This window comes from Patella vulgata, chromosome 6 (assembly GCF_932274485.2).
Source record: "Patella vulgata chromosome 6, xgPatVulg1.2, whole genome shotgun sequence".
Taxonomy (NCBI): domain Eukaryota; kingdom Metazoa; phylum Mollusca; class Gastropoda; family Patellidae; genus Patella; species Patella vulgata.
Genome location: NC_065884.2, coordinates 25,112,166 through 25,125,873, shown reverse-complemented (window position 1 = coordinate 25,125,873; position 13,708 = coordinate 25,112,166). Strand labels below are relative to the sequence as shown.

General features: G+C 36.1%; 1 protein-coding gene and 1 long non-coding RNA gene across 9 annotated transcripts; both read right to left on the bottom strand.

The window, feature by feature from the left end:
• Positions 1–1,193: 1,193 nt before the first annotated feature.
• On the bottom strand, positions 1,194–8,361 carry LOC126823372 (sedoheptulokinase). 8 transcript variants are annotated; one of them, XM_050552177.2, is made up of 5 exons: positions 8,172–8,361; positions 6,467–7,067; positions 5,628–5,800; positions 3,680–3,874; positions 1,195–2,388 (listed from the first exon to the last, which is right to left on the bottom strand). In XM_050552177.2, exons 2-5 carry the CDS (start codon positions 7,057–7,059, stop codon positions 1,982–1,984), a joined length of 1,368 nt encoding a protein of 455 aa, XP_050408134.2. In that variant the 5' UTR covers positions 7,060–7,067; positions 8,172–8,361; the 3' UTR covers positions 1,195–1,981. The 8 variants fall into 8 exon arrangements, with proteins under 8 accessions (XP_050408137.2, XP_050408134.2, XP_050408130.2 ...); XM_050552173.2 differs by lacking the exon at positions 8,172–8,361 and adding an exon at positions 7,224–7,612; XM_050552176.2 differs by lacking the exon at positions 8,172–8,361 and adding an exon at positions 7,242–7,612.
• Positions 8,362–9,274: 913 nt separating this feature from the next.
• LOC126823395 (uncharacterized) lies at positions 9,275–11,936 on the bottom strand. The gene is made up of 3 exons (XR_007681142.2): positions 11,753–11,936; positions 10,497–11,298; positions 9,275–9,584 (listed from the first exon to the last, which is right to left on the bottom strand). It is a non-coding gene; the product is annotated as an uncharacterized LOC126823395 (long non-coding RNA).
• Between the last annotated feature and the right edge of the window lie 1,772 nt (positions 11,937–13,708).

Sequence of the window (13,708 nt, the reverse complement as noted above, 5' to 3'; positions counted from 1 at the left end):
CCTGATTCCTAGGCCATGGCCATGATGGCCATGATGGCCATGGATGGGGGGGGGGGGAGAGATGGCCGATTGGTTAGCATGTGCGCGCTGTATCATAAGGTCTGTCATTGAGTCAACTGGTATGGTTTCGATTTTCCGGTTGTAAGTGACACAGAGTAGGTTCGTCTGTCCAACCTCTTGGGTTTTCTCCCGGTCCTCTGGTTTCTTCCCACTGCTAAAGACCCCTACGCGCAAGCGAATTATTGAAATAAAATTGAACCATGTTTTAGTCCCAAAATGACTTTTTCTGTGTCGAGTGGATGTTCTCTCTCTCTCTCTCCATAGGCCTATAATAGATCCAAGGACTTCCGGCATCGTCCCAAATAAAAAAAATAAGCCCACAAACCTTCAACAAACCGTAGAACTGTGAAAAAAGATAAGCATTTTTGGATGTCAGGGGAGTTAGGACGAAGCAAGCACCATTGCTAGCTGAGTAAAATATTGCAGAACATAAGGTAAAAGTTATCTGAATTTTAGATACCGGTAGTTGTAAACTTTTGAATGACAGCAAAAAAACTAAAGTTGAAATATTGACATCTTGATGGCTATTGTATGGCCTGCATCCTCCTCTGGCCGTTATGACATTGTATGAACATGTGTCGTTAGTGTGAACCAGCTAGGAAAACAAGAAAACTTCTGCAGAAAAGTGTTTTGGTTGACCATTTTACCTCAAATTATACTATAATTAAAAGGGTCCATCAAACCATACGGATCAGTAGATCTTTTATCTATGACAACCATCGACCTATGATTGGGTGAACTTGCCTATAGATGAAATGATAGGCTAAACTGAACTCTGAGACTTATGTGTAAACTGATGCACAACTCAGTTTTGATAGATTACCTACTTATTCAATCTGATTTAAATGCAGATCTATATTTCATTTAATTTTTTTAACTTTTGATGTCCTCTCATGAAGATCTGACCGGTTGTAGTAGAAGGTCACGTCAGAGGTCATACGAGCAGCTTTTGACCCTATGATGACAGACTTTTGATTAATTCCAATCAGTGTTGATGTTTCTAGTGGGTTACCCACAGTTCAGTGCACCTCACGCCAAAAACTTGCCATAACAGACCGTTTCATTGGCTAATCCCTCACATTATCCAGAACGCTTGTTATATAACAACTCTTCCAGATCCTGTAGTAAAGACAAGTAAAACAATTTATTAAGCAGTTTCTGTAACTTGTTAACATATAAAAATATTTGTATACAGTTGTACGGCTAGGTATTATAATCACACAAGAGTCAATCAATGTCCATATCACACATCTAGGGTTATAATCCCATATTAATTAAGTGGTTTCCATCTATGTGTACATTACGATTAGAGGTTTATATTTCTGCATATGGTTTCATTATAAGATCAAAGGTCACTGTTCTCCTAATTTATGGTTTCATTGAATGTTTTGATTGTACATAGTATATATATTTCACTCCTTCTGTCTGTATCAGTATTGTGCTTGATAACGACAAGAGAATCATTGTTGAAACGTAGCTTTAATTAAATATAGTAATTGTTATCCATAGAACTGTTGTGTTTATTTTAAGTAAAACAACATTTTAAACTATAAAAAATGAAACGAAATAGCATCTGTGTTTTAACAAGATTGCTACTTATTATTAGCCGAAAAATACCCGACTAAAGGACAGCTGTCTAGTCATTCAGATGGGACAAATACCAAGGTCCCATGGCATGTACATATTGGCATGCAAGTAAAAGATCCCTTGGCAGTTGGAATTCAATGGAAGAGTAGGCAGTAATGCCACTACTGTCCAGGTAAAATATCCCTCATAACACACTGTATGGCATATGCCCGTCTTCATTAGTCCAGTCGGAGCAGAACAGTAGGACGCTAAAGCCCATTTCATTTCATTTATAAAAAAACAATCATGTATATCATAAAATCAAAACAATCATGTATATCATAAAAAGATCAGCTTAATTTTGACAATATTTTATTACACATAGGGCAGCACCAGTTGCAGAATCACAGTCTAAACCATCAACAAACGTAAAATCTTTAAATACTTCTTTTAAGTGATTTCTTATCAATGGATTTCGCGAAAGAACGCTTCCACTACCCATAATCCTTTCAATATTGTGTGATTTTAGAAATTCTACAGGCATCATTGCTTGTGCATTTTTAATCAGGCCAAAGCAGATTGAATTAAACAGTTGGGGAAGATTCAAATTTTTAGGGGTTAAGCCAAGGATGCTACCAAATTCACTTGGTGCATGACGTTCTCCAAATAATGTTGGTTTAACTTCCAGATGTTCATCTAGGGTTACATTTTCACTTTCTTTCAATAATTTCTCCCAAACATCATTTTCACTAATATCCACACCTGTAATAAGAGTTAATAAAAAAATCAGTTTAAGTCAGATTGGAACAATATTTACATAATTGTTTGGGGCAAAAAGTTTTAGATAGGTCTGGGATACCACTTTTGAAAGATAAATAATTCGACTGTCCATCAATGAATATTAATGTAAGGTGGGAATCCATGTGAATTGTCAAAATTTCTCATGTACTCTTAACCTTTAAAGGTTTGGCAAAATAGGTATAAGAAAGGCTAGGGAAAGAGTCTGATATTCAAGCTAGCCATGCCTTAAGCAGTGGACACATTAGCCGAATTATTCAGCCGAATCAATCGGCGCCCAATTTTATTCGGCCGAATGGGTGGACACACTAGCCGAATGCTTCGCCCGATTCACCAGTCGATTGCATCACCTTTCACGTCACATGATTAAACATGGCGGCTATGTCTTCAAACTATCACGTGACTTCTCTATATGAGTGGTGATTGGCTAATGAATTCTATATTCGGCCAAATGCTTCGGCGAAGCGGACACACCAGGCGAATATAATTCGGCCGAATATATCAAATCTGTTTGATTCGGGCCAATGACAGTGGACACACTAGGCGAATTTCGACGCCGATTGATTCATTCGGCTAGTGTCCACCGCTTTATCTATAATCTGGTTTCATAATGGTCTTTTCTGTTTTGTTTTTCAAAATTACAGTCTGGTAAAAATTTTGAACTGTTTTTTTAAACTTTTACAATACAAACAAGAAAAGGTATCAAAATTTTAAATGGTTAGCGCGTCTGCGCTGTATTATAAGGTCTATCATTGAGTCAACTGGCGTGGTTTCGATTCCCTGGTTGTACGTGACAAGGAGTAGGGTCGCCAGTCCAACCTTGTGGGTTTTCTCTGGGTCCTCCAGTTTCCTCCCACTGCTACAGACCCCTATGCGCAAGCAAATTATTGAAATAAAATTGAACCATATATTAGTCCCGAAATGACCTAGTTTGTGTCGAGTGGACGTTAAACCCCATTTTGCTCTCTTTCTCCTGGCCATCAACCCTCACAGTGTTCACCAAAGAGACAAGTTAAAAGAGTCAGACACTTTGGACTCAGTTTAACCAAGTATAAGAGACTGATTAGGCCTATATAAAGACCAGGCTGTATTATGATTTGAGGATGATAGTCCCTCCTATAATGCTTGCTTGAATAGGTGCATGTTTCAGAAGCAATTATTTAAAAGTTCTATGATTCTATGAAGATGGATTTCTTTTGTGTACTGATGATAACAACAAACAGTAAGTAAACGACACAAGCTAAATAGTACATACTAAATTGTTTCATCCATTTGACAAGCATCTGAACAAATTGGTTAATAACATTTCCTCCATTTAAACTGGCTGCTAAAGCAAGATAGTCTTCATTAAAATAAGGAAAGTGTTGAATGTATGTTGAATCTGGTTGTTTGAAGTTATCTTGTTTAACTATACAGCCAAGTTGTAGTGAGGTACCCATGTTTAATACTGCTGAAATACAAAACACAAATTGTCAACTAGAACTGCGATTCAGTAATGACGGGTTTCACCGGTGCCCCGTTACCCTTGAACATATGTCACTTCCGGTACCGATGAAACCATTAAACAGGTTTCCATTTAAGCATTGCACACATCACATAAAATGTACGCAGAATCAACCAATTCCGGCAATATCAATTCATTGTATACATTCATTACATGTAAGTGATCCTGACAACATTACATTACTTCCGGTGATAATAAAAATGTTAAATTAGTTTCATGAAATCTGAAATAGCATAAGGCATCACATGGTGAAAATTTTATGTAAATCGAATAATTAGTTGATTAGAATAAAATATCAAAATTTTAAACAAATAACAAATAAGACTCATTTGAATAAATTACTGGTTTTGAAGGTTAGAAATACAATTTTTGCCCAAATTACGTCATTTTCGGTGACATTGAAAATGTTAAATTGGTTTGACCTTGTTAAAATTGACAATACGCATCAAATGGTGTCACTTTTATGAAAATCGAATAATAATTGACTCTTATACAGGCAAACTAGCATAAAAAGTGACTCATACAAAATTGCCCATTTCTCGGCAACTGTTCATATTACAAATTAATTTTCACATACATTCTCTTCGTATGGATTATTGCTACTAGTTTATGAAAGTTGCGAAGAAATATTTTAAAATATGAAAAGCCTGAATGAGTTGTGAATAGCTCATTTTTTCACCTTTTTTCACCTTTAAATCGAAATGATCTGAAAAACGAAATAAAAATTAAAAAAACTGAGCGCGATGATTTCTGCGCATTAACAGGGCAAACCCTTTCAGTCATACCAGATTTGAAAAAAATAATATTTGCTTTCAAAAAGTGGTACCGAACTCTCAAAATTGCAGTTTTTGCTAAATTTATGTTACTTTCGTTGCCGAAAGGAAAATGTACCGGTAACAAAAAAAAATGACATTTTGGACCGCGGAACATATGAACTTTGTTTTATACAAATCAAACAATAAATAATTAATCCAGGACTGAAAAACTGAATTAGCCAATGGGGGCCAAGGAAAAATACGGTGACATTTTTTGTCAAATCAGATGACCCTTTAAACCTTGGTAAAATACCACATAAAAATATTCATTAATAAAAAAGTTTTTCGTAAAAAATTTTAATTTTCAAAATTTGGCGCCTAATATCTCCGAAGATTCGTCGAAAATAAAAAATCCAAAGAACCTTACCAATGTGCCTTGTCTCTGGCTATGTCAAAATGTATCAAATATTACAATCCGACAATTATTGATAACATTACGGCAAAATATCAAAAAACGACAACTTCGGTGATTTTGGACATTTCGCATTGTCACAGAACGTTGGAAATAGCTTTAAAACTTAAGTCAAACCCACTTTTCCAGTAAAGCCGAAGACATCGAATCGATCCGACAAGTAGTTTCTGAGATATGCTCAAATGGAAAAATAATAATAATAATAATAAGAAGAATAATAATCCGAACAAAAACAATAGTGTTTCACACTGGCTACGCAGTGTGAAACCCTAATTAACATTGTTTTATAAGCTTAGTAGAAACATACTGAGGTATTATCTGAGCATGTCCATTTTTAATATATGAGGCCTGTTCCTATGAAAGTCATAGGTTTATTTCTGAGTTTGTACATGACAAGGAGAAGTATCTCTTGTCTAACTTCTTGGCTTTTCTCCAGGTTTCTCATTGGAATGAATTTTAAAAGTGTATTTACCTGTATTTTGACACAACAAGGAAGAAAGGAATGAACACTGAACATCTCCAAGTCCAGCTAAAACAGATACACCCTTTTTAATGCAATGCCAATCATCAACAAGTTGTCCTACAATGGTACCTGCTTTTACAATCCTTGGTAATCTATCAACTGGAAAGCCACGTGTCTTCAATCTGAAATTAAAAACCTTTATATAAATATTTACAAAATTAAATAAACATACCGTATGCTAGGATTACCATTTAAGAAATACAATCATCTGCTATTCGAACCATTTTAGGCCATGACTAAAAGACAATGCAGGAAAAATGCACAACAATAAACAGATATAACAAACTATACTACAGGACCACAGCATTAACAATACAAGATATAAAATTGGAGTGAAAAAAAAAGAAGAAAAATATAGATCAACAAATAAAAATATATTTATCTTAATGAAATTTGAAAATAATGTGATTTAATTTCCTACTGCTATGTATTTTACTCTTTATCGGAGCCATGGTTGCTCAGTGAGTAAGACGTTGGCTCACTAACCAAGCGGTCCCATGTTTGATACCTGTATTGACCGAGAAAGTTTATCAGGATTTTACTGCATGGTCCCCCATTGTCAGTGGTGCAGGACAGAGGGCTTGGCAAGGGCAACGTATAGTTGTTCGGATTGATCACATTGACAGTTGGAATTCAGTACAAGAGTAGACTGTAGAGCCAGGCAAAATTTCCCTCATAGCACACTGCATGCCTGTTTCCATTATCCCAGTTTGAGCAGAGCAGAACAGTAGGATGTTAAACCCAATTTCTTTTCATTTTACTCTTTATAATAAATTTTTTTCCATTACATTTCAATATTCCAAGTATTTGTCTGGGTATTAAAAAATCCTAAACTTGCTGCTAGTTGACTGGTCGTTGCTGGATGTTCTAATCGACACAATGAGAAAACAAAGTGATCCATTATAGTGCCTAACCAATCAAAATGTTTAATCATGTGTGGCTGGTGCTGTAATAGCCAAAAGTAAGTCACACAGCCAAAACCAGTTGCTAAGGGAATATGACTGTCTGGAACAGGTAGCAAAGACAGGAATTCTGGGATAGCTCTTTGATCTTGCCAAGTGTACAAATTTGATGATTCACATTTCATTAAACCCAAATCACTGGCCTGTGGTGTTTTCCACAGAACCAGCCCATGCATTTGTCCTGTTACTCCTATAGTTTTGATGTTATTTTTCAATTCATCAGGTATCTGGAGAACTAATTTTTCCAAAGCTTCATAAATCTTTCCTACATTCTGTTCATAGCCTGCTTCTCCAATCACGCTCTCAACATCAGCATCTGTCTTAACATTAGACGAGTAAAGTTGTTGACTTGTTATATGATCCAGAACAACTATTTTTACTGAAGTTGTACCAAAGTCAATTCCCAGTACATAGTCCATTTTTTAATCTGCAAGAATAAGAATCAAGCTATGACTAAGTATTTAATCATAATATTTTATTTAAGACAATGGGGGAGAGAATTACTAGTCTGAATCCTAGAAACCACCTCCCTTTAATGTGTCAAGGGAGGTAATATTACATAAATCTCATTTTTTCCACGTACTAAACTGTTAATATTTACTACTGATGTATTTTTATAGGTTATATTAAACCCACTGCGTCTTAAATCTTATTAACGGATTCGTATTGCGTTTCATACATATATTATCATGTACGACATATGGAGGCAGACTACGATTAAATTTCACCATCTCGGTACCCAGACCACCATTAAATTTCACCACCCAGACCACCATTAAATTTCACCATCTCGGTACAACAATTGTAGTTCGTCTATTTATAACAATTCTCTCTTAGTCTCTTTTCTCCCCTTTTCCATGCCCATTTTTGTTGATTTTTTGGTCTAGAATGGACGAAGAGGGTTTGAATTAACATTTTCTGCCAGGTTTTGGTAAAGTTTCATAATTTTGAGGTGGAAGGATTACGGGGTTATCAGGTTTGCTACGGTGATATGTACGGAAACTAGTTACATGTTTTTGGTATGCTTCTTGAAGTTTGTGTATCTAAAAATTTTGGTGGTCAACCTCATACAAATTTTGGTGCAAAGACATGACCATTTGTTCCTCTGTTTGTAGTGAAAAGCATTCAGCCCAACGAAAATTTGTGGAAAAGTTGGAGGTGGGCAAAGAGGCCAGAATTAACATTGAAGTCAATGGAGAAATTAATGGTGGTCTGTCTTTACTAGTTACCTCCCCTGAATATTTTCTACTTACACTTTATAAAAAAATATTATACCAAATAGCAATGGCTAAATCTATTTGTTAAGGTCAGCTCAATTTTTGTCAAGGTCGCTGAGATATAAATAAGGTTAGGGAACGTGATTGTTGGCGAGATTGTAGGTTTGGGTTAGGGTAAGCATTGGGGCTAGATCCAGGGTTAGAGTTATGATTGGGATTAGCGCTAGCCCTGGTTTCATCTCGTGACCTATGATGACGAAAACTTAAGCTGACTTTATCATTTAGCACTAACCAATAGCACTAGCAATACTTACTTTTGTTATATCGCCCCAAAATAACACAATACGCCTCCTCTATTGTGTTGACTTACAGGGTGAACATTTAAATGAAAATATGCAAGAACTTCTTAGAATGACAACATTATCTCAATCCAGTCAATGTGCACAAATTCGCTGGCGGCAGACCTATGCTAAGTAGGCTACTATCTGTCGCTTGGGGCGGATAGATAGGTAGTCTATGACGTATGTATGTACATAACCCTTAAAATTCTATCTACGGGTTAGTAGGCGTATTAGTTGAGCCTGACAAGGACAACTGTCGAGTCGTTCGGATGGGACGAAAAACCGAGGTCCCGTGTACATATTGGCGTGCACGTAAAAGATCCCTTGGTAGTTGAAATTCGATATAAGAGTACGCCGTAGCGCCGTTGACCGGGAAAAATTTCCCTCATAGCACACTGTATGCCCGTCTTCATTAGCCCAGTTTAGGAGCAGAACAGCAGGTCGTTAAACCCCATTTCATTTCATTTATTAGTTGAGATATGACGAAAAATTGAGCTGGCCTTATCATTTGGCACTAACCTTCCTTCCTGCTTTCTTAATGTTATGATGGGGTTTTTTTTAATCTTTTATATTCCACTGAAGTATAAACTATACTAAATCAGAGCGCAGATGCAATGCATTATTGACTTTGTGATCAAGATCGCTTCTTGATACCCGTCTAAAGTACACGTATCCTCAAAATTTTGGGTAATAAGTTACCGGAGGAATTGGAGAAACCCCACGAGGCTGGGCATGCGGGGCGTCGAGGGGGGGTGGGGATGGAGGGCTAAATTAAGAAAGATAGCGTAGGTTCCAGTGCAGCGCCAATCCTATGGCGTATTCACCAGAAAATTGTGAAAAATAGAATCGATTTATTGCATTCCGGTCGGATAACACAAGTTGAATAAAATATAGATAGTGGAAATTTATTTGTATAAGTTTCAAACATCAATCGAGGGACGAATCCCAGACAGCTATTTTTAACAGCCACTAATAAAAGACTATTTTATGAGAAACCTTTAGCCACCAGTCAGTTGTATCATTTCAGAATCTTGTACTTAATCCAAAATGTGTTACAGAAAACCCCTCCCCATAGATCCAGTACTGGCTATAACGAATAAAATTGACATGGTTGCTTTCTATATAGTATATTGCGTAATTTATTATTCAGTAAATGGGCCAAAATAAATCACACATATAAATAAATCATAAAGTCTATGAGAAATTAAACATTTGATTTGTTGGCCAAACTCCATTATTTTACTTTTCCCATTTAGTGTGAATAGCTGGAGAATTAACTTGTTGGTTCGATGCTGTCTTGTCTTGTGTTTTCTTGGGTCGCATCCCAGGTGGTTACTGGATTGCCAAACGCTTGACTAATCTTATATGCCACCTTTGCGCTTTTCTCTGAAAGATACAGCAAAAAACATTTAATCTATGAACTGACTTTGTCTTTTACTCTCTGTACATATATATTAAACTTTGTTTCTTACTACAGTATACAGTATGTAATTTGTCTTGTTACATTTTAAAACATCGGTCATCTGTGTCAGAATTAAGATAGTGCGAATGCAAAAATTACAAATTTATTTGGAAACACATAAACGTAATCTTTTTATCACTTTTCTGTTATCACTGTTGTCAGCAGTTTTCTCTGGGCTTTTCGGTAACGATATTATATTTTTAAAATGTTTAAAATTCGTTGTCTACCCTTTATTGATCTCATCGCTAATTTGAAATAAGGCGTGACAAAGTACGACGATGCTAAGTATTTTTGAAACTTGTCAGGCTAGGTTTTGTTTTTAGATAAAAAACAAAATACAAGCAAAAGACGACAAGCCTATGCTTCGAATGCGAAAAACCAAAACCTTACTGATGGCCCTTTGGTAGTCGCTTATTCTTACATTTACCAATGATTGTTTGATAACTCCCAAGCCCGGTTGCCATTTAAACCCATCAGATCAGAATGCAACCCAGAAGACTAGATTCAAGAACCGATTATGTGCACAGTGACGTATATCATCATACCGGACAAAAATCTCGAATCCAGGTTCCATATAAAAGAGTGTCCCTTTCGAACCATAAGATCTATTACTGAAATACATTTTAATAAACAGTTTGCAAAAAGCTAATGGCAGTGGGGTAACTACTGTCCCCTGCTTTAGAGGGCAGGGAGGAGGGGTGGGCAGTTGCACCCATAGACCCGCCGTTCCAGCGCCTCTTGGTAGTCTGCTATATTACATTATCTAAATGGTTATTAAACGATTTGTAGACCATATTTTGAATGTTGGTAGATGTAAGAGCACTGTGACAGTTTACCTTGGTCGTAATACTCTCCATCAAATGACCTGCTACCTGAAGGTATATCAATCTTAAAAGATGGCGTATCTGATGTAGTTGGTTCCTCTTGACCCTCTTCTATGGTAGGTTCTGACTGACTTGCTTGTTTGATTGGCGGGAGCTTCACGGGTATTGAAGTTGTTATCGGATTCTGCGTCTTTCTAGGAGTTCTAGGAGATCTATAGTTTATTTCTGTTTTGCTTATGTTTGGCAGACGGGCTTTTACATCTATGTCTGATGGACGGGATGGTATGTTTGCCCTGGGGGTTATCATTTTATTATCAAAATCAAAAACCTGAACATCCATTGGAGTGTCTGATTTATTAGGTTTTCTAGGCGACATTGTGTGGTCCTGTTTATATGTACCACACATACTGGATATTGGATCCCCACTCCAAGCATTATGCCCCCCATCTACAACATCTTTTCCGCAATGTTGACATGCCAAATAACCCAAAGACAACAAGGAAGATGTTGCATGTCCATTTCTGTTTAAACATTTACATGTATAATTGTTATTAGATGCCCGTAGTCCTAAGCGAGGACTATCGGTTCCACGCCTATCTAGGTCTAAGGATCTTTGACTATCACGTTCAGCTTCTTTTGAGGTGGTCTCCTCGTTTCTAGACTTTCTCATGGGCAAAAGAGGACTTAACTTTAAATTTGGTCTGGCTTTTGGCAATCTGTGTTTTCTCCAAGACAAAACCTTGTCAGTATCTAAGACTTCATCATCACTCATATTAAATCTCAACTGTCATGTGTAATAGTATGTTCAAATAAACTGTAAAAAAGAACAGTGTACAAGAAGTTCAGATTCATAGAAAATCTTTTTATGTGGGAGGCAAATCAATCACAGATCCGGGATTGTGTGTAGGCCTACTGAGGCCAAACCATTAGGGGTCAATCAAAAAGAGATGTTCCACACTTGCTAAAAAAAATTGAATGACGCAAGTTTTGCAAATTGCTCTGCTGGGGATATATTGCCACACAGTTCTAATCAATAAAATGAGAATCTTCATCATATTCATTCATTCTAGAAATATAGCATAACATGTATTGGGAATTAATATTACTTTCTTGGCATTTATACGCCTACTGTAAACTACAAATATCAGCGAATGCTCACATATTTTACTGCTACTGTGACCATTTTCGGCAAAACATTTTCGATTTTATATTACAGGCAGTTAATAATCTGTTAGTAAGAGTTATCAAGAATAGCCTTGTTATCTTACCTTCTGCCTGACTGCGTTGTTAAAACTCCACAAGTTGATATACACTGTTTTAGAATGCACGCTTGATTTGAACCATAAAATAAATCTTATGATTAAAATAGTCTCACGAGTATATAATTAAATACCCTTGTCATGTCCTGTATACAATTTAACCATGCAAAGTTGCCTTAATAATACATGTATATCATTCCTAATTATAGGACATATATAAATTCAACTTGGCACAAAACCTGTTTATAGATTGTGTTTCTGTTTTCTCATTTTGACAGTTTTAAAGATAAAAAGAATCATCTTGACTTTATATTAGATTCGGTGTCACAAAAAAGCCTGTCTTGTATTATAATATTTTCTAAGGGGACTAAATGGTTGCAGTAATAGCGATTAATTAATTGTGTAATCTAGCCTGTTCAGTAATATTATACATAACATACATTACATTCATAATAAGAAACCATAAGAAATCGATCGGTATTAATAATAGAGTTACCTTGATTAATAAATTGATTATATTAGTGTTACGTAACATTATACTTGTTCTTGTATAATTGTGGGACCTTGAAAAACGTATTTTTGGGAAATATTTAAAATAAACGTAAACTCTCTTAGTGGAAAAACAAGCACAGATATTTGTTAAAACTCTTTAAAAACAATTGGCAGTCAAAAAGTTGACCCAACTTTGAGAAATAGATATTTTATTCGGACAGCCAAACACCAGTTTAATATAGTCCACCTAATGTTTTTTGATGGATTATATATCTTCAATATGTGTAGATTCAAATCTGGATGATGCCACCCTGGCACCCTTGGGGAATTTAGGCTATAAATTCAAGATGGCCGTCATGAGCCATTTTCTGCTTATTTAGTTGGGTAAAAGTACTGACAGAATCTCTGGTAGCTCGGTTTGGAGGTGGTTTCTACAAGAATTCTACCCACTGAACCCAATGAGGTTGGTTATCTCTCTTAAGAATGACGGCTAATTCCGCTAAGGGGCCAAATTCAAAATGGGAGCTCATTTTGGCGAGAAAAAAATAATAATGTCCTCTATATTATTGGTGTGTGTATATAGGTTTTCGGGGTACACTTATTCAGATATTAACGAAAAATATTCTCCGACTAAAAGGTGTTCCAATGTCCACTTTATTCAAAATGGCGACCAGATTTGGCAGGACATTTCGATATTAGTAATGTGATGGTGTAATACGTTAAATAGTAGGGGTTTTTTCTGGGTCGTTGAATTCATAATGGAACAGCTAAATGTGCCATAACGAAATGCCAAATGGTTCTCCAAATCGACATAGTTAAGTTTATGAGACCATGGAAGAAAATAAATTGTAAAAACTTCTGTATCAATTAAGGGATTAAGAGCAAGGCATAATGAGCATTTATAAAAACAACTACCTCGAGGACATTCTACTCCTTGTATTAGAACACAAATTCTTCAAAGCCAAACACTATCAACCATCGGACCATCGTGAATAGAAAGCAAATGTTTCTAAAAGCTATTTGTTTTACTCAGCCTAGCGGTATTATCCGTCACTGTTGGGAAATGTCCCCAAGATCACTGGATTCTGCGGGTCGATTTCTTTGAGAAACCACCTTCAAATCGAGGTCCGAGAGAATATGTATGAATTTTACCAAAGTAACCAGAAAATGCCTTATGTCTGCCATCTTGCATATTTAAATTTCCCAAAAGGTGTCAGGGTGGCATCATCCGGATTCCAAATCGACACATATTTAAGATCGAAAAACATTAGGTGGACTATATTTTGATGTCAAGGCTTAAACTGGGGTTTGGCTGCCGGACTAAAATGTCGATTTCTCAGAGTTGGGTAAACAAATTTGTCTCAAATTTTGCATACAATCAAAAAAAGAACATTTATGATGTAGCTGTAGAGTCAAATCCATTTTTAACACGCGGTCAATTGGTCTAAAGCTATAATTAGATGGAAAGATAGA